Source organism: Mixophyes fleayi, chromosome 3 (genome assembly GCF_038048845.1).
Source record: "Mixophyes fleayi isolate aMixFle1 chromosome 3, aMixFle1.hap1, whole genome shotgun sequence".
In the NCBI taxonomy this organism is placed as follows: domain Eukaryota; kingdom Metazoa; phylum Chordata; class Amphibia; order Anura; family Limnodynastidae; genus Mixophyes; species Mixophyes fleayi.
Window position 1 is genome coordinate 158,383,815 of NC_134404.1, and position 19,863 is coordinate 158,403,677.

The window sequence follows — 19,863 nt, forward strand, 5'->3', positions numbered from 1 at the left end:
GCAGGAGGTAAGATATGATTTGCTTTGGATAGGTTGAGATTTAAGTAGAGTTGGGACATCCACAAGGAGATAACAGAGGGACAGTTGATTACACAAGATAGTTCTTGGGTATCATCAGCCTAGACAGAACTGTACCGTGAAGGGTGTGCAGGAGGAAAGGGTGATCAGTAGTGTCGAAAGCAGTATAGAGATCCAGGAGAATGAGTAAGGAGAAATGACTCTTGGGGGTATAATTACTAAACTGCGATTGGAGATGATGCCTATAGCAACCAATCAGATTCTTGCTGTCATTTATTTAGTACATTTTACAAAATAGAATCTGAATCTGATTGGTTGCTATAGGCAACATCTCCACTTTTTCAAACTTGCAGTTTAGTAAATATACCCCTTAGACTTTGCTGTAAGTAGATCACTGATCACTTTTGTGAGTTGAGAATAGTTGAGAGGAGAGAAATTGAAATAGCCAGTTGTACACAAATCATTTAAGTAGTTGGAGGCATAAGGGAGGAGAGAAATAGGACTATCGAGAGATGTTTTTTTCAGGATTGGTTAGATGAGCGCATGTTTAAAGGAAGATGGAAATATACTAGTGAAAAGAGACAGGTTGAATAGGTGAGCCAGATGTGTGCATGCAGCAGGAAAAAGGTAGCGTAGAAGTTTGGAGGGAATAGGATCGATGGAGAAGGTTGTAGGGTGAGCTGATGAGATGAGTTCAGGGACCTCTTCTTCTGTTACAGGAGAGACTGAACTGAGGGGGGATTGGAGAGTGTAGGAAAAGGTGGGTGTAGTGTGTGAGATTTGGCACGAGGAAATATCTTGTTGAATGGTGTTGATTTTGTATTTGCAGTAGGTGGCAACATTATATATGGGCAGCACAGTGGCTTAGTGGTTCGCTCTTCTGCCTCACAGCACTGGGGTTATGAGTTTGACAGTAGTTTCTGTAGATAGACATACAGAACAGAAGAAGTATACGCATATATATCATACATTTTTTTTTTTTAATTAACCAATTAAATAGTTAACTATCATTAAATCTGAAATGCTTTCAGTTATTCTGTGATAGCTACTGAGATGCATACAATTTTTAATTGGTCACCACGATCATCCGGCATTTACACCTGCCCTGTAGCAGGTATGAAAAAATGGCTGAAAACAAGTGCACTTACGATAAATGAAGGATGTGAACTGGTCATATCTGCATTAACATGCCCTTACTGTACATGACAAATTGTAAGGGGTCGTGTGTCAGATGCATGTGGATACCAAATTTGTACAATTGCGTTCACAAACTTGTGCAGTGTGATATTACACAAGATACGCTACGAAAATGGTTGTATGTCCAGATTTGACTCTGGCCCTGTATGTGCAATATCATTTTAATGCTTGGACTTTGGAAGACTTTGACCCAGTGTGGACAAGCTCTGTATTAAAGAACAAGGCATGTTTTTGCAAAGTGGTTTTATTGATTTTCCTTACACTTCCTGTTACTGCCGTTTATATATCTCTTTCCTTATGTCTGAAAGACTTATTCATGGATACAGTGTGAATACCTGCTTGACATTGGTACCCTATATTATGTAAAAGAACAGTCGGGGAATAAACATAAATCTCATGGATTAGCCATGCTGATCTGTGATTATCAGGAGACTGTCATGGTACAGTACCTGCTCTCTACTTATAAGGTTTCTGTCACTCCTGGTTGTCACATAATAAATCAAGAGATGCTTACAGGAAAAGATTGTCTTATGCATTACTGTAATTGTATGGGAGATATTTTTATTTTTTGTCACTCATAAAGTGATTTCAGTCATAAATGTTTTATAACCCTATTTAGAAATGCATTATTATTTTGTTTTCCTGCATACTTTCATTAACTTTTAATGCTTAATATTCATATTTTCTATATATTTAGCTTGACAGCATGACTGCTTATCACTGATTAATGTGTCTTGCTTTTTCCTTTGCATCATATAATAAAGAATAGTTGCAAAACGTAATATGAAATGCCAATCATTATTTTTAATAATAAAAAGTTGAACCAAAGACATATTTCATTGTATGAAAGCTTAGATTCCACTTTTTTTCTACCTTTCTTATGACTATGCAAAAATATACTGAGGCATTGAATGCATACACCATGAAATTCAGTCTAATGATAAACCAGTTTGAACAGAACTGAGAGATTGAGTAATAATTGATTGACCATGTAATATTGATTAGCACAGATAAGAAGAAAAAAAACAAATATTCTTGTCTATTGATTAAAAAAAAACTATTGCTAATTTACACTTGCAACTTAATGCATCTGTGCATGAACAAATGTGATGTGAATAATAACATTTTCACCTGTTCACTAGTATGCATTTTCTGTTGGCCACAATTGGTTTTCTAAGCAAGTGTGCATTGAATTTTATGCTTTGCTTTGTGACATTAGTTTAGTCGAAAAATGGCTTTTATGCAACAGTAGGAAAATGTGTTGTGCATAACTATATTCACAAGTCTTCCTATGCAAGAGGCCATGCCTATTATATGACCATGAGTCTTTACTTACATGACAAATAACAGTACTGTTAAAGGTCTTAACAAACTACCTAATTACATATATTTCCCAACATTAGGAACAGATATGGTTTGATGTAAGCAGACTATAATTTAGGTAGCTATACAGTACTATATTGATACTGTAATGGTTGCAAAAAGATTTGCGTAATTGAGACATAAGCAAATGGAAAGCCATCGTCAGCTAGCTTTACCGTCCTGTGCTTTGGAGACCTCCACTGTTGGAGCTTAGGGGCTAGATTTACCAAGCTGCGGGTTTGAAAAAGTGGGGATGTTGCCTATAGCAACCAATCAGATTCGAGCTATCATTTTGTAGAAGGTACTAAATAAATGAAAGCTAGAATTTGATTGGTTGCTATAGGCAACATCTCCACTTTTTCAAACCCGCAGTTTAGTAAATCTAGCCCATGGTCTCTAAAAGGATTATGGAGTGTTAAAGCCCAGTAGCATTAAATAGTACAGGTTCTGCAAGGAAATAATCTGAACAAATCAAATGGACATATTCAGTGCCCTGAAAAAGTATTCCAACCCCATTCCTTTTTTTTACACTTAAGATTTCACAACATGGAATATTTTTTTTATATGTATGTAATTGAATCACACCTTCATCTTAGTGCCCACAAAAAGGAAGATAATGTTAAATGATGATATTTCAGTGTTTAATCGTTATTAACTAAGTATGTATTCCCCTTGGTCAATACTTCACTGAACCACCTCTGGCAGCTATTGGAGGCAGTCATCTTTTTAGGTAAGTCTCTAATAGCTGTGAATACAGAGATGGAACAATATTTTCACTTTCTTTCTTGCACAATTGCTTCATCTGGGTCAGGTTAGTTGAGGAGTGGTGATGCACAGCAAGTTAAGGGATTTGTCACAGGATGATGAGAATGTGAAACATAAATAAAAACACAAGAGTTGGGCATCTTGGTCATTGTTGACTAATATTGTTCCCATCTATTACAAAAATAATTTAGTCCATCTGGACCAAATATTTGTAAGCTTAGAACAAGCATTCATGAAATTGAGGGCTTGAGGAACCCATACAGGCTTGAGGGTTACAAACTTTAGCCAGGATATTAAGTTCATTTAAAGATTGGCAGTCCCTGCCTCTAAAAATGATCCCAATAATCTGATGCTACCGCCACCATAGTTCACGGTAGGGTTTAGAGATTGCATTAACACATGTATAGGCATCATTGACGAGTTCAGTCTGCCCTGTAGATTATTTGTCTGAGAAAAAACACATCAGAGAGCACATTACTATAGAAGGCCATCTAATGCTAGGGGCAAGAGATGCAGTATTGCCCGGTACTCGTGTCAGTGGTCGTGCCCCTTAAAAGAAGCTACAAAAAAAACGATTGATGGATAGCGCTCTGTTGAATAACCAATCATGCTGGGTTGGCTATCGGGTAGTAGGTGGGGCCCGGTGTCGTCTTCAATAACCATTTGCTGCTTTACGTTGCCACTGGTGGTACTAGAGCTGGGGAGAGATTGTAGGGTGGTTCTGGAACAAATACAGTAGCTGCTGCTACAGGTACACCTTAAGCTAGAGAGTGTGACACTCTGTCTTGAGAAGGTGTTTTATTTAAATATGTTAATGAGTGAAAAGTATGTTGATTCTGTGGTATTTAGAAAAATGGGAAAAAATATTTGATATGGTTGATGCCTTTGTTGCAAGTGCTGGAATGTTTTATTACACACAACATTTTATGATTTAACTTTTATTTCTTCACTTGATGCACATTTATCAAATTTAGTAGTTTTTCTTTTTTAGCTTCTGTTTGGTATATTTAAAAATATAAATAAAAAATCTTGTATTTATATTATTGCCATGATGCTAGCTTTATTACACCAAAAATAATGTTCCATGTACATAAGAAAATTAAAAATGATAAATCGTTTGTGTACAGATGACGAAACAGACTTCTACTTTAATTCTGTTTCAGGGTGCCATTGAAAGTGGAGCAGGCAAACAATGCTCGGGATGCGTTGGCTAAGGCAGTTTACAGCCGGCTATTTGATCATGTGGTTAACCGGGTAAACCAGTGCTTTCCCTTTGAGAGTTCCACTTTCTTTATTGGCGTTTTAGACATTGCTGGTTTTGGTAAGTAATCTAAATGATTCATTATTTATGTTTACTTTATAGCCATAGTTTTGTTAGGAATTTAGTAAAACAAATTGTGGTCCATTTACTTAGCCTATCTCATATTGACATGTCTATGCCAATGTTAATGTGGATCACCATTCACCCTGTTATGTCTGTTTGAAGATAAAGGCAAAATGCTGAGTATTGTTAGCACTGAAGTATTCAGATGTGTAGATAAATCTTCCACTTTTCTTATGTACCACAATGTCAATAACTTAACAGAATACTTTTGTGGGGTTTTAAATTGTCATTTTAAAACAAGTCTTTTATTAAACAACCAAATAATGAGATAGAAGTAAAAGCTTATGTCTGTGTGTATTTTTATATTGTTCTGTTTTATAACCAGTATTTCTAATACACATTGCAGAAAAATCCAGAAAGCAAATAAAACTGAAAAAAAAAAAAACCCTTTTTATTAAATGACTTTCTTCATGAGGCCTTCTATGCCTCAATCTATGTTGTTTCAGTATGTCCCTTGGGTATGCCTCGCTATTTCATGACTTCTATGTCTATAGTGCATGTCTTGCTTCCCAAGTGCATTCTCTTACAGCACTCATTTTTGTTATTCTATTCTGTTGCCATTTTGTCATTCATTTAATTCTTTCTCTTGCATCTTTTCATATTTTATTTATGGCTCATTCTCCCAGTGACACCAAAATTTAATTTTAGCACATCTGCTTCTATAACTAGTTGCCCCTCTTCTGACATATTAGTTAATAATATATCTCTTTAGCATTTAACCTGTGGTGTTCTTTGGAAGAATGATGTGAATTGGTATTAGAAGCATGCTCATTCCTCTACTTGAAAGTAGTGTTCCTGTACACTACAGTAGTTTCAGGTATTCCTGATAATTGATAACTCCAGGGTTCACTGTGATAGACACCAAGGGCTAGATTTTCTAAACTGCGGGTTTGAAAAAGTGGAGATGTTGCCTATGGCAACCAATCAGATTCTAGCTTTCATTTATTTATTGCATTCTACAAAATGCCAGCTATAATCTGATTGGTTGCTATAGGCAACATCTCCACTTTTTCAAACCCGCAGTTTAGTAAATAGTAAGTCTTGTATAGGTAAGGCTTGCAAATAGACAAGGGTTGCATTTCTCCAGCCTTGTGGACTGTAATGAGTAATAAGGCCAGCTTATTGGGGAAGAATTTCATCAAAGTTCAAAAGGAGTCTGTTGAGAGCCTTAAAGCATCTTTTAACCAGTGAGAGTTGCATCTAATGAGTGCCATGGAATACACCAAAAACTTTCAAAGTACTAGAGGACAAGGCCATTTCTAGGCTGGATTGTAAGAAGTTCAGAATCTCTGAGATGCTCACTTTCCTAGGACTGAGAAGCACGCCAAGAGCTATAGGCCTTCCAAACAACAAGATAGATGCTGTGTAGTTTGTTTTCTGCTCTGTATTATAGCAAGGAGTTGATGTTGAAAGTATATTTTAAAATAAGTAATAATCATAAATGATCTTTCAGTTCCTAAATACCCAAATGACTTACACTATAACATGTATTGTCATCATCAGCAGCTATTTATATAATGCCACTAATTCCGCAGCGCTGTACAGAGAAACTCGCTCACATCAGTCCCTGCCCCATTGGAGCTTACAGTGATGGTCAGGAATTGAAGTTATGACCCCAGTGCTGTGAGCCAGATGTGCTAACCACTAAGCCACTGTGCTGTCACATAATAAATTGTCATTTAATATAACTATTTCTTGGTCACATTTAATTAAAATATTTCAAGAAAACCATTGTAATCTAAAATACAATTAACAATTATACCTACAGATGCCTTAAAGAGCACGTCATCCACACTGTTTCTGCGAATGCAAACAATCAATTTATCAGCTGCCACTGACATTAATAAGACACTTCATGACTAGTATTCGTGTTTTGCTGGTTCCAAGTAAATGGATAGGCTCCATTTCATGACTATTGGTTCAGTGAAGAAAATTGCTTTCATCACTTCATATAGATGACCAGTGCTCTTGAAATACACGCAACTTAATTCACACTGAGAAACCTGTATGTCGGAATAAAAAGACATTGCTTGCATTTCTAGAAAAGTGAGGCACTTTTAGACGTTCTTATATACATAGATTTGTTTAAAGCACATCTACTGCTAAAGTGGTTGAATATATTGTAGTTATCAGTTACCTGTTAGTCTAGAAATGATCATCCTTTCTTCTAAACAGGATGACTCTAACCATGGTAGTGACAGAAAGTACATTTCTTATGAACTCCTTCACTTATTGTCACTGATTCAGTTATTATCTCTCTCTCTCTCTCTCGGTGTCTCTCTCTCGGTGTCTCCCATAGGAGTTAAATGGATAGAATTTTTTGCAGTAGAAAAAAGCCCAAATTAGGGATTTTTAGATAATGGCATTTACATGGCAGCGCTGTGAGTCAGTGCTCTTATATAATGACCTTTATAAGAGTAGTATTTATTTCTCAATATTTGTGCTCTTGAAGGAGCTGTCACAATTCACTGAAAGGTAGTGATGATTCAGACAAACACACACAGATAGATGGTAAACACTTTACATGGGCTTTGCTGCCCCTTCTTATACAGTTTTTACACAGGTTGGCAGGGCCTACCTAATTCAGCCCCTTGTTACTTCACTCAGTCCAGGTTGATTCATTTATCTTGCAAGTGAATAAGCCTGGACTTTATTCGAACTTTTAACATTTTGCTCGGCCACCCCTCCACCCTTACACCACTAAAACTGGCAAATTGCTTCCAGGACTTGAATTTCCCAATGTCTTGTGCCCCTTCCAGGCAAATATGGCTTAAGCAGTGTAGGCCCAGGCTCGTAAGCAGCTCTTTAACTTCAGGAGTGCTGCTTCTGCTCTACTGAATCAGGCACTGCTGCTATCTGGTTCTGGGTTGCAGCAGCCCAAAACACCACCGCCCCCTATCTCTCAATATAACTCTTGCAGGATTCACACAAACCATTCATGCAGCTGCTGTGGGGCTCCCAGTGTGGCTTTTAACCTGCTCCCAGCACTCAGGAACATGCAAAGGCAGCCCAACATTACTTACAGCTGTTGAATCTGCAATGGACGATAAAGAATAGGAGGTACACTCCAGAACACCAGTGCTCTAGTGCCCTTTGAACAGGAACCAGTTAATCTGAGATAAAGTGCCCTATCCTCTATCAAACAGTCCCTAAAGGCCACTCCCTCGTTCACTTTGTTTTTTTTGGAAGGCGGGTGTTCTCTGTCAATATAATTTAATATATAGAGAGAAATAGAAATGTCAGACCACACTCTAGGCATGCAAAAAGTAAAGAAATGCTTTGTTACGCCAACGTTTCGAGACCTGTGAGATCTTTTTCAACTCAGCTTGCAAAATAGACCTGACAAGTCCTGAAACATTGCTGTTAAACAGGAATATGTTTCTATAGTTTTTGCATGTTTCATGTGCCGTCTGATACTTGTTCTCTTGAATACTATACCAATCATGACTCTATCTAGAATGGGTACTAATATTTGGTCTATTATTGATATATAGATATCAATAGAGAGAAGTACTGGTAGATAGGTATACATATTGTGAATTTCCTACTTGTACTTTGGCTTTCTCGCATGGTCCAAAGAGTTACTGTTTATTTTAATTAGCTTCAAGCTCAATTAGCTCTAATGATTGTGTGTGTACCTGTGTTGGAGAACTTAGATTGTAAGCTCTATTAGGGCATAGACATATTAGGGCATAGACATTTTGGGCAGCACAGTGGGCTAGTGGTTAGCACTTCTGCCTCACAGCACTGGGGTCATGAGTTCAATTCCCGACCATGGCCTTATATGTGTGGAGTTTGTATGTTCTCCCTGTGTTTGCGTAGGTTTCCTCCGGGTGCTCCGGTTTCCTCTCACACTCAAAAAAAAAATTCTGGTAGGTTAATTGTCTGCTATAAAAATTGACGCTAGTCTCTCTCTGTCTATGTGTGTGTGTATGTTAGGGAATTTAGACTGTAAGCCCCAATGGGGCAGGGACTGTTGTGAGTGAGTTCTCTGTACAGCGCTGCAGAATTAGTAACGCTATATAAATAGCTGATGATGATGATAGACTGATGCCCAACATAAAGTAATTTTACAATGTTGAGTAATATTTTCCCAGGGTATAAATAACAGGATATTATTTTTGAGTAGTAGATGCAACCAATGCATGAAATTCAGCACCCAAACAATCCACTCCTTTGTTTTGTGAGATTTAAATTGGCCATAGATGCTGCGATATCATAGCTGATATTGGACAATTGAGTGTGGCACCCAAAAAAGACCCTAAAGCCTGATAATACTCTTGACAGACTTCAATGTGATCACTATCCTCATGTTGGTAAATGCAGTGAGCAGAGGAACGCTATTGGTCTGAGGACCAATAGCGTTGGCTGAGTGGCAGCTTTAATCCCGTAACATATTACCTGTCTTAAGCTATTCACACGCACAGATCCCAGTGTTTTCCTGTGATAGAATGGACTCATTTTCTAATGCATTGGCCACCAAAATGGATACAGATTTAACAACCAAAGTCACAGCAGTTTAGACTATTCAATCATTTGTCACCCTATGGGCAGCATAGTATGGCAGACCAGACCAAACCAATCCAGAATGCTTTTCCTGTGAAAATTCTACGAATGCGCTGTAGTATCAATTGTTTCCAAAACAAACAATTCCAAAATACATGAAGTGTTCAGAGATCATGACCACAACAATTTGTCAGTTTTTTTCCCACGCACTACACAATTTGCATGCAATTAAATAAAAACTGATTGATGTAGGCAATCACATCTGTGCGGGTATTGCTAGCAGAGCCAGCGGAACAATGTAAGTCTGGTAATTGTAAACAGAGCCGGGATCAGAATAGGTCCCAGGTTATGGGGAGTGGTTCATGCGCAGTCTTTGGAAAGGGGGTTGCTGGAGACGCCATCAACGGCCCTGATTGGTAGCTTTAGTTTCACACCTCTCTTTAGTTATATAAAGCTCCCTAATTGCCCAAAATATTTCTAACCTTTTGAGCGGGAAAGGAAACTCCTGTGCCCTCAACAGAGTAGATCTTTTTTCTAGCTTTTCTGATTCAGACTAAAGCAAATGATTAATGTTTATACTATTACTGCAGTAATCAGTGTGTCAGCAGTACTCGTACTAATGTTCTGATCTTATTTATTTTTTAGAATACTTTGAACACAACAGTTTTGAACAGTTTTGCATTAACTACTGTAATGAGAAGCTGCAGCAGTTCTTTAATGAAAGGATCCTGAAAGAGGTATGCAGATATTGCCTGAAATGTTACCTGTCATAAAAAGAACAAGAAATCTTACATCAGACCCTCAGGGCACTTGCATAACTTAATTACTGAGACATGGAACAGCTGTCAACTTTGTAGATGCTCCAGTTTATTTATAGCATGCAACATTCCTAAGTGTTAGGGGCAGACTACCAATACTACCTAATTTATATATATATAATATTATATATATATTTATATACTTTTTTTTTTATAATTAGGGCTTTGTAGTCATGTTTAGAAAAATTGAGTAAGTTTTCTCATGGATAAAACCATGTTACAATGCAAGGGGTGGCTGTTTTTTAATGTAGCACAGAAATACTTGATAGCTTTATTTGTACACTGAAATTTAAAGTTGATGCAGGACACGCCCTTCCCCAACTATAAATCTGTCTCCACATTTTAAATTCACATCCCCCTCTAATGCAACATGGTTTTGCCCAGGTGAAAAGTTACTCATTTATGTTTGCTTTACCTTGCTTAATGAATCAGGCCTCGTGCTTCTGTATGCATTGTTCACAGACCCTCATTTTTGCTGACATTATAAAACTTGAGGATAATCAGAGGCAAAGTTTAGGGGCTTCTTCATGCAAGCTGCAATCACCACCTTTTCTCTCTGATTAACGAACAGTCCTAAAGCCCAAAAACTGATGTGGAGCAGGTCAACATCAGGTGGGGGAAGGGCCAGTTGGGGTATTTTAAACTGCAGTGGGGATTAAATAATGGAGCACTCTCAAACAGTAGTTGAAGCTGCTTATCTCATCTGACAATGAAAAGGTGTCACTCTCTCTACATTACAATGGAGAGGGGTCTGTACATAAAAAGTATAAAATTATTATCTTCATGAGTCTGTGCGTTCGCGACGATCTTGTCTCTCTACTTCCTACATGCCTGCGCCAGGTTCTTCTATGTTTCCTTCTTCCTCCAGCATTCGTGTGTGCCGCCCATCCCTCTTTCCCGTGTGCTTGCCGGCTTTCCCTTTTTCTCCTGCACTTTGCGGCTTTCCCTTTTCCTCCTGCGCTTGCCGGCCTTCCTTTTTCCTCCTGCACTTGCCGGCCTTTCCTTTTCCTCCTGCGCTTGCCGGCCTTCCCTTTTCCTCCTGCCTACATATACACCATTCTTTCTTTTTTCTTGTATGTATGTGATGGTAATTCATATTCCTTCACGGGCAATGGCTTTCCCTTTTTCTTGAGCATGGCTTTCCCTTTTCCACCTATATGGAAGAGCCAGCTTTCCCACTTCCTCTTGCATGCACTTACCGGCTTTTATTTCCTCTTCTTTCTCCCCTGAGTTTTCTCTTGCTTCTCTGCCAAAATCAGGTATTGGGGGAACATAACAATAATATTGCCAGTTTGTATTCTTGGTTTAGTACAAAGTACATAAAATCCAGTTGTATTTTTCATTTTTAAAATATGGCTATTATGAACAAGGGCTATTTTATGGGCACATGTATTGTTCAGTAATCTCTCACATCAGTCCATAATTCACTTAGAAGAGGCAATGCTGAAGTGAAACCTGACAGCTCTTTAGACAGATCTAACTGTCATGTTTGTCTATCTTTTCAATTAAATGTTAATGCCGTTTTAGAACTTGAAGCTTTTAGATATCTGATCCTCTCTTATAGATGCCATTGTCATCTTGAGCTTCTCATAGCTGAACTTTACTAGTGAGATGATGGTGCTGACACATTTTATACAGCTGCTTTAACAGATAAATCAAACGAATATCAAGTTAGAATCGCTTCAATCCATTACTTAGTCAGTGTGGATAGAGATAAATAATGCTTTCTGGTATAGTGTATTCGGTTCATATTGTTGGTAAATTAATTACTTCCACTGTTTATGTAGTGAATATAAGTTAGTTATACCATTGACAGAGATATAAATTGAATATGGATTTATATATATATATATATTTTTTAATCGCTCAATCATCCTAATCGGGAAGATTTCTGACTTCACTTATATTCGTCAATGGATGACAACGCATCATACACAGACAACTGGCCTTGGTTTCTTTTATAAGAAAAAAAAAAGTGTGTTTCAATCTAGAAACATTGTACCAAATGTAGGGGAAAATATTTTGTGATGTTCCTCCATCAATCGATGCAGTGACATAGCAGTAGGAGGTAGCAGTCGCTATCAAGCTCACAGGCCTAGCTGTGATTCCTACCTGGGCTCAGGGCTACTTGTTTCTTTTATCTGTCCTTGTAACTGTGAAAGCACAGCAGAAAACAGGCAGTGCAGGTAAAATATATCTGTGGTAGTTATTCTTAGGGCTAAGAAAATGTGAAGTAGGGTCAGGGTTTACATTTTGTCTATTGACTTAGCTACACTACTAAACCTAGGTAAGCAAATTGGCATTCTGTCCTCCTTCCCCATAAGAATATACTGCCATGTTTTTATATATATATATCAAAGCCATCCAGTACAATGTTGTTTAGTTAGCCAATAAATATATATTGATATATAAATGACTGCTGATGATGATGATTCTGTTCTGCTGTTTTGTCCTCTTCACTTGAAACTCTCCTCTCCCCTCTCAGTCCTGCCCCAGCTAGGCGGCCTTCCTCTACAACCACACCCTCACCACCACTCTTGACTCTACAGCCCCCCACTTCTACTGTCCAACTTTTCTGTTCTAAACCCCAACCTTAGCACTCCAAATTTGCCCTGTTCCTTCAAAAATGCACACTTACCACTGAACGCCACTGTAGGAAACCTCGTTCCTTGGCAACTTCCTTAATTTCAACTTCATCCTCTCATTCAACAGTTTCGCCCTCTCCCTCTCTAAACAATCCTTCTTCAAGTCTCTATTGCCTATGTTCCCCCAACTCCACTGCCTGAGTGTCATTCTTGACTCATCCCTCTCCTTCGCCCCCCACATTCAGTTTCTTGCCCAATCCTGTCAATTCCAGCTCTGCAACATCACTCATTTCAGACCCTTCCTCTCCTCTCCTAGGACGTCAATAAACCTTTTGTCAACTCGCTGATAATTCTCGTCTTGACTCCTGCAATCTTCTCCTTACTGGGTATCCCCATCCACATCTCGCTCTTCTTTAATCTAAACTGAATGTTGCAGCTAAACTTACCTTCCTCTCTTGCCGCCTCACATCTGCCTCCCTTCTCTGTCAAGCCTTACACCTATTCCCTTGCAGAATGCTCTTCAAACTCCTCACCCTCACATACAAGTCCATCTCCACTGCTCCCTACATCTCCAACCTCTTCTCCATACATACTCCCTCCCGACCTCTCTGGTCGTCCAATGTCTGTCACCTTTCCTCCCCACTGTAACAATCTCCCTTGTTCTATCAGACTATCCCTTGGCTTGTATAGCTTACAACAGTCCTTAAAAACACACCTGTTTATAAAAGCCTACCAGTCCTCCGCCTTAACCGTTTCACCATGTAGTATACATCGCACTCTTTCATCCTCCATCTCTCATTGTCGTTCTTCTTGGCCGCAGATCCCCTTGCAGTGTCTCACCCCCATCCAGGCTATCAGTAGTTGTGTTGATAGGTGTAGTGTTATTTGTTTACTGTATTGTTCTATTATACCATGTACTTTGTCGTTGTTTGCCCAGTGCAAAGCGCTGCAGACCACGTGTGGTGCCATATAAATAAAGGTTAATAATTTACACGTGTGTGTGTGTGTGTGTGTGTGTGTGTGTACAGATATATAATATATATATATATATAACACACACACACACACACACACATACACCATGCAGGTGTGAAAGTTAATACTGGTAATATTAGCAGTGCCTCAATGTCATTCATTTTTAATAGGCAGCACATTAGTTTAATTTCAATATATATTTGTTCATCTTATACAAATCTTATACATCTTAGGCAAATTTTGTTCATCTTATACTATATTTACGATGGGCATAATGTTTTGTAGTGATTTTTTATTAACTCTTGATCATTTTCTATTTGCATATAATCATGGTGTATGGTAATCATTTTGCGAATATGCAAAATTCCTTCAGTCAAAGCAAAATACATAAACCTGAAATAACAAGGATGCAAATGACAGAAATGTGTTTGTTTATGAGCACAGGGATATCCGAGTAAGGTGCAAAGGAAAATTCTGCTCCTAATTTATGTAAACCTAAAAATAAAAGGACTTTTAGTAAAATGTCCCTTTAAAATTGATTCCATCTTCCCGAGTTTGTGTTGATTTGGTTACAACATTTTATTTGCTGTACTTTTTAGAAACCTTTGCTGTGCGCATCTGCTATTTCTCTCCTGTATTGTGTTGGAGATTTGTTATTGAAAAGTGATTGGACATTGCACAATGCCTAGAAGCTTATTGCAGACACAAATACAGTTAGACAGAAACCACTGTTACTCTAGAAACTAAACAATCTGTTCTGTGACCGATCAGCTCAGGGCCAAGAATAATACTTAAATTATTAAAATTGCAATGCATAGAGAGCAGCATTTCAAGAATTGAAGACCTGAGATTATATTTCAGATACTAACTATTCAAAATTTCTAAAAAATACTATGGTATGAAATATGATAAAACCATTTTTATTTCTTAGGGTATATTCATACCCAATGGTATTTTTAAAGTGTGTTTTGTTATGTGTTTGTTTTTTTATATTTGTAAAACGGATCTGACACTAGAAATTATTGTTCTTAGTCTTGCCATACCCATTTGTATAATTACTTGCATTGCACTCCGATGCATCCTGGCAGCGGTTTCCAGAACACTATTTGTTCCATTTCAGTGCATTTGTCACATTTCAGCACAATGGAAAGCATACTAACAGTCGTAAAAATGCATATCAAATACATTGGCATTTAATATGGATTCTTTAAATTGCTTGAGCTGGTTGACTTAGTCAGGTAACTAATACATTTGTTAATAAATTTACTAACAAAAAAGATGCCATAAATGAAGAGTATTTAGATTTTAACATTTTACTCCACCTGAAAACTAAAATTTAAGGTGATCAATGAGATGTAATATACATATAATTATAAGAATATAAAAAAAATAAATATAAAAAAAAACAGGTAATAAAGTGCTTGTTTCTTTTTTTATCTCCTCAAACAGCAGTCAAAATAAAATTGTGTTGTGTATTACTTAAAGCTGCAAACTGTCCAGTGACTAAGATATATGTAATGATAATGTCACCTTGGAAACTATGCTAGTAAGTGCACTGCTGCCAATTGTGATTTAGTTAATGAGCTCAAGGTTGACTCTTTCAGCTGCTTATAATTTAGCTAATTGTTAAAGTTTACATTTGCTATTTGAAGGTAAATTAAAATGATGCCCTCCCCCTTAATCTTATAGATAATACATGGTTATGAAATATATACACTTCAGAAAATAAATAGTGATCAGATTCAAATGCTTATTTTATTATAGACTTTGTCATGCTACCTGGTCTGTTGTTATTTTCCCTGCAATATTTCTGTAGTGCTGTGCTTTATTATATAGAAAATGCAGTAAGTTTACGTGTGAGGGCTGCAATAGTTTGGTACGGTGATTATATACTATTGATTAGATCTGTTTCTCTGACACTCCGTTATATTTATGTGCGTGACAGATGTCTTTTTTTTTTTTTTTTTACTCATGTATGTATCTTTCTTTCTTTATTTAGGAACAGGAACTATACCAGAAAGAAGGCCTTGGTGTTAATGAAGTGCACTATGTGGATAACCAGGACTGCATAGGTTAGTGTACATTACCAGGGGCAGACACAGGTTTGCATGCCATGCCAGTGTATACAAGGGGCAAGGCTGTGGTTTGAGAGTTCTAGGCTGCTCTCCAGTTCTTACCATCGCCTTCAAATACACGGGCAATAGTAGCCAAATGTTTGCATTCTGGTGGTATTGCTTATTAAGGATGAGCTGCTTGCATCTTACAGTAGTGCACACAGCTGACCCTTAACAAGCAGTACAGTGTGATGTGGGGCATTCCTCCCAGCTATACTTTCAGTCAGGACAGTCACACAAAATTGGGACTACCCCACCAGAATCGGAACGATTGGCAGACTTTGTTGATCTCGTTTCTGTCCTTGACACTTCCACTACCTGTTAATTCTCACGTCTTAAGCTGCCATTAAATGAATAGCATTTACATTTTATAAATAGACCTATTTTCCCCCAACATGCCCTGGCATTAAATGAATGGTACTCACATTTAATACCTATTTTCCCCCAAACAGACCCAATATTAAATAATTAATATTCCCATTTATTTCTCCCAAATTGTCCCAATATTGGTATTCAAAAATGATAAATGGCCCTCTTTCTCCCTAAACTCAGCCCCACCTTAAATTAATAGCCCCCAAATCACCCTAGCATTAATTAAGTAATGCCATCACACAACCTCAAATTAACACTTATTAATATGACCCACTATTAAATGAAATAGTCCTCACCATCAAATAGATTGGCAACTACAAATAAATTCATATTTCACATAGACTATTAAATGATTATCACTCACCCTCATTAATACCAAGCCTCCATCCCTATTATAGTAAGAGTCCTCCCCCTACACTTACCTTCTACTATCTGATGATGTAGATTTCAGAGGCAGACTCTTCTGTCTGTCTCTCTTATTTCCTGCACATGCCATGCTGCCTGCCCCAGGAAAAAGGGGGACAGGACATATAGTGTAGGAGGGAGGGGCGGAACGGATCTGTGCATCCACAGCAGTAAAGTGGCTGATCCCAAGGAAGGGACCAGCCTGTCCTGGGCGGAGAGGGTATTTCTGGGCAACTGGAAACTTGTCTTAAGTGCACGCCTGATCCTGTGCAAACAACCATTGTGTCTGTATACATGCTATGTTTTGGTTCGCAAAATAAATCCACATGTATATCGTTTTATACACCTATTTAAACATGCATTTTTTTAAATTTATTTCTCTCTCAGGTTTTAGAGGTACAGATAACATTTTGGAAATAAACCGATTCTTAACTGAACCGTTTAGTGTACCGTCAGCAATAGTAAAAATGCTGGCTTGATTTTAATTTCCTCTTTCAGTTCCAGAGACAGATGTGCAGTTCTCTTTCTAAAGATGATTATCTGGTGGGAGAATTGTTAGTGCGTGACGTATTACATAGGAATAGTTGTTTCTTTGCTGCACCATTAAGTGAATCATGCGTTTTTTTTACTTAATTTTTTTTCAGATCTGATTGAATCAAAATTAGTGGGTATTCTTGATATTGTTGATGAAGAGAACAGACTACCCCAGCCTAGTGACCGACACTTTACATCCATGGTTCACCAGAAGCACAAGAACCACTTTCGCCTTACTGTAAGTCATTTGTTTGTGGTGGTAATAGTAGTTCAAAATCAAGGTTATGACATGATAGACTGCATGATTTAGTTTATTGTGCGAACCTTAAAGGGGTTGTCCAATTTGGTAAAACCCTCTCTTGGATAAGTATTACCCAGACTAGAGAATCATTGGAGCTCCCCCTCTTAAAACCCCACCATTTCCTAATAACAACCACTCCGCAGCACAACTGGAAAGGAGGAGGAGCTGCAAACATTGTGCTATAGACTATGACTGAGCAGGAGGTGGGCATTGAAAGTAAGATCTGATACCAGATCCCCCTACATAAGCTCTTCCACCCGATACAAAATGCGCTGCTCCAGAACATCTCACTTTATTTACTAATGCAATTACTTAATGTTTTAAAAACACAATTCAGAACAGGCAATTGCAATAGTAGATACAGTGGGAGGCTTGGGAGCAGAGAATTTTGTACCTGGTGTAAGGGTGGAACTTTTGTGATTTGAAAGGTCAAACAGCAATCCAACCAGGTGCCAAATTCAATCAAAACGTCCATTCTAGGAGATAGGAATGAGTCATACTGCTGCATGTAATAGTTGTGGCCCCAGGTGGTTCGATTCTCACTGATGGACAGGGCAAGGCTGTTCTGCAAAGTATGGGTATGTCTTTATGATGTAGTAGTAGTAGTATATTTTACTCTCTGTTTCTGCTATACTGTTGTCCTGCATGGTATCACCTACACTTGGTGTATTAGAAAAGAGCCAGTCTCATACTAGTGACATTAAATCTGTCAAGATCAGTAGCTGCAGATGTAGTTCTGGTATTATTGCAGTGAATGAGAAAAATAAAGGTAGTGGCAGACATGTGTATGTTTGTTTGTGTGTATAGATATAAATATATATATATATAAATCTCTCTGTATATGTATGTGTGTGTATATATACAGAGAGAGAGAATGAATGCTGTGCATACAAATACTTATTGTGCGTGTGTATATAATGAACCCCATTTTTCAGTTATCTTGATTGTAAGCCTGGACAAGTATTTAATACAGGTGCTGGTGGAGGTTAATGTCACTCAATTTTGGGAGTATAGCTAGGGGTAAAGAGAAAAAAATCCATTACCAGTGTGTTCTCGTCTGTAAATTTTCTGAGTGACAGCATCTGTTTAGCCACACGCAGATTTGACATTCGTCACTCGTGCCAAGCAGACAGATCAAACTGAGAGCCTATTTGTCACTATTGATCCATTTTTGTCATTTTAGCTCAATTTATTTTATCACTACTCTCATACAAAAGCCTTGTGAGTTTGCTAACCTAGAAGAAGCTGTCCTCCCCTGGTTTCTTTCTCTTATTGTGTCTGTCGTTTTTATTTTAGCTGCACTCTGCTAAACCTGTAATGAAAAACATATGCAAAATAAGCACAATTTAAAAATATGCATATTGTATGTTAACCATCTTTTTAAATCTTAATTTAATTAATTCTAGGGATCTTTGCTAGACAAACATTTGTCTTCAAATTCTTTTTTTTTTTTTTTTTTTTTTTTTTATTATTATTATGAAAAGACAAGCTATGCTCAAAACCAATGAAACATTTTATGCGTAGGTGAACTGAATTGCCTCAGAGTATTTCATCATTTATTTTTGTGTAGATTGTCCTTAAAGTGCTCCAGTTCCCGTGTTTATGATAAGCGGCTGTGTATAGATTTTCTCTTATGCCTCTCCTGAGGCTCTTAAAAATATACGTACCATGCTGTATGTTCCACTGACATGGCGAGTAGGCATCCCGCTACCTTTTTATCTGTGCAAAACAAATGACAGCCTTGATTTTAGCATAGATAATGTATAATGTTATGACTGTAGCATGAGACTAATGAAATCCTTGAAGAAAATGCATTCAAAAGAAGCCCATGCCATTTAAATCTTCAGTCACAAGCATTGAGAGATTACACTACTCTCTGCTTAATATCTGCCATACGTTTTACTTAATCATTAAGATGCATTTAGAACATCAGTCTGATCAATCTCAATCTCTGCTTTGTTGTCTTAGTAGTGCAGAAAACCACAGATGATGCCACCATTTGTCATTTTATTTTTGTGACTTGTAAGAGAAGGTAGCATGACATTTTGTTGGACCTTGTCACATATAAATTGTTCGTGTCCAGTAATCAAAGTCTGTGTGGTGTGTGTGATGAAATGAAGCAGTACATTGCAGTTGTTTCCTGCTTTTATTGCAGATTCCCAGAAAATCTAAACTAACTGTTCACCGAAATATACGAGATGACGAGGGCTTTATCATACGACATTTTGCAGGAGCTGTGTGCTACGAAACAGTAAGTGTTATATATGGGTCTAATTAATTTATTGCTTTTGCATAGGACAGGTTTAGCCAACCAATCAGAGACTAAAAGCCAAAAATATCTATAGATACTGCAAAGCACCCTGCCCCTAAGACATGCCCACATGCCCCTTTCATGCCCATCAGACCTCCCCTCATGCCCATCAGATCTCCCCACATGCCCCTTTCATGCCCATCAGATCTCCCCACATGCCCCTTTCATGCCCATCAGATCTCCCCACATGCCCCTTTCATGCCCATCAGATCTCCC

The 19,863-nt window shown here is 37.8% G+C and overlaps 1 protein-coding gene across 8 annotated transcripts in view; it reads left to right on the forward strand.

The window, feature by feature from the left end:
* Nucleotides 1–19,863, forward strand: part of MYO6 (myosin VI) — a 205,516-nt gene that overhangs the window by 109,405 nt on the left and 76,248 nt on the right. For all 8 annotated transcript variants that reach the window (XM_075202655.1, XM_075202656.1, XM_075202657.1 and 5 more), the window contains exons 13-17: nt 4,506–4,663; nt 9,878–9,969; nt 15,610–15,682; nt 17,146–17,273; nt 19,492–19,587. In XM_075202655.1, coding sequence (XP_075058756.1) covers nt 4,506–4,663; nt 9,878–9,969; nt 15,610–15,682; nt 17,146–17,273; nt 19,492–19,587 — 547 coding nt within the window. The remainder of the gene's footprint in view (nt 1–4,505; nt 4,664–9,877; nt 9,970–15,609; nt 15,683–17,145; nt 17,274–19,491; nt 19,588–19,863) is intronic.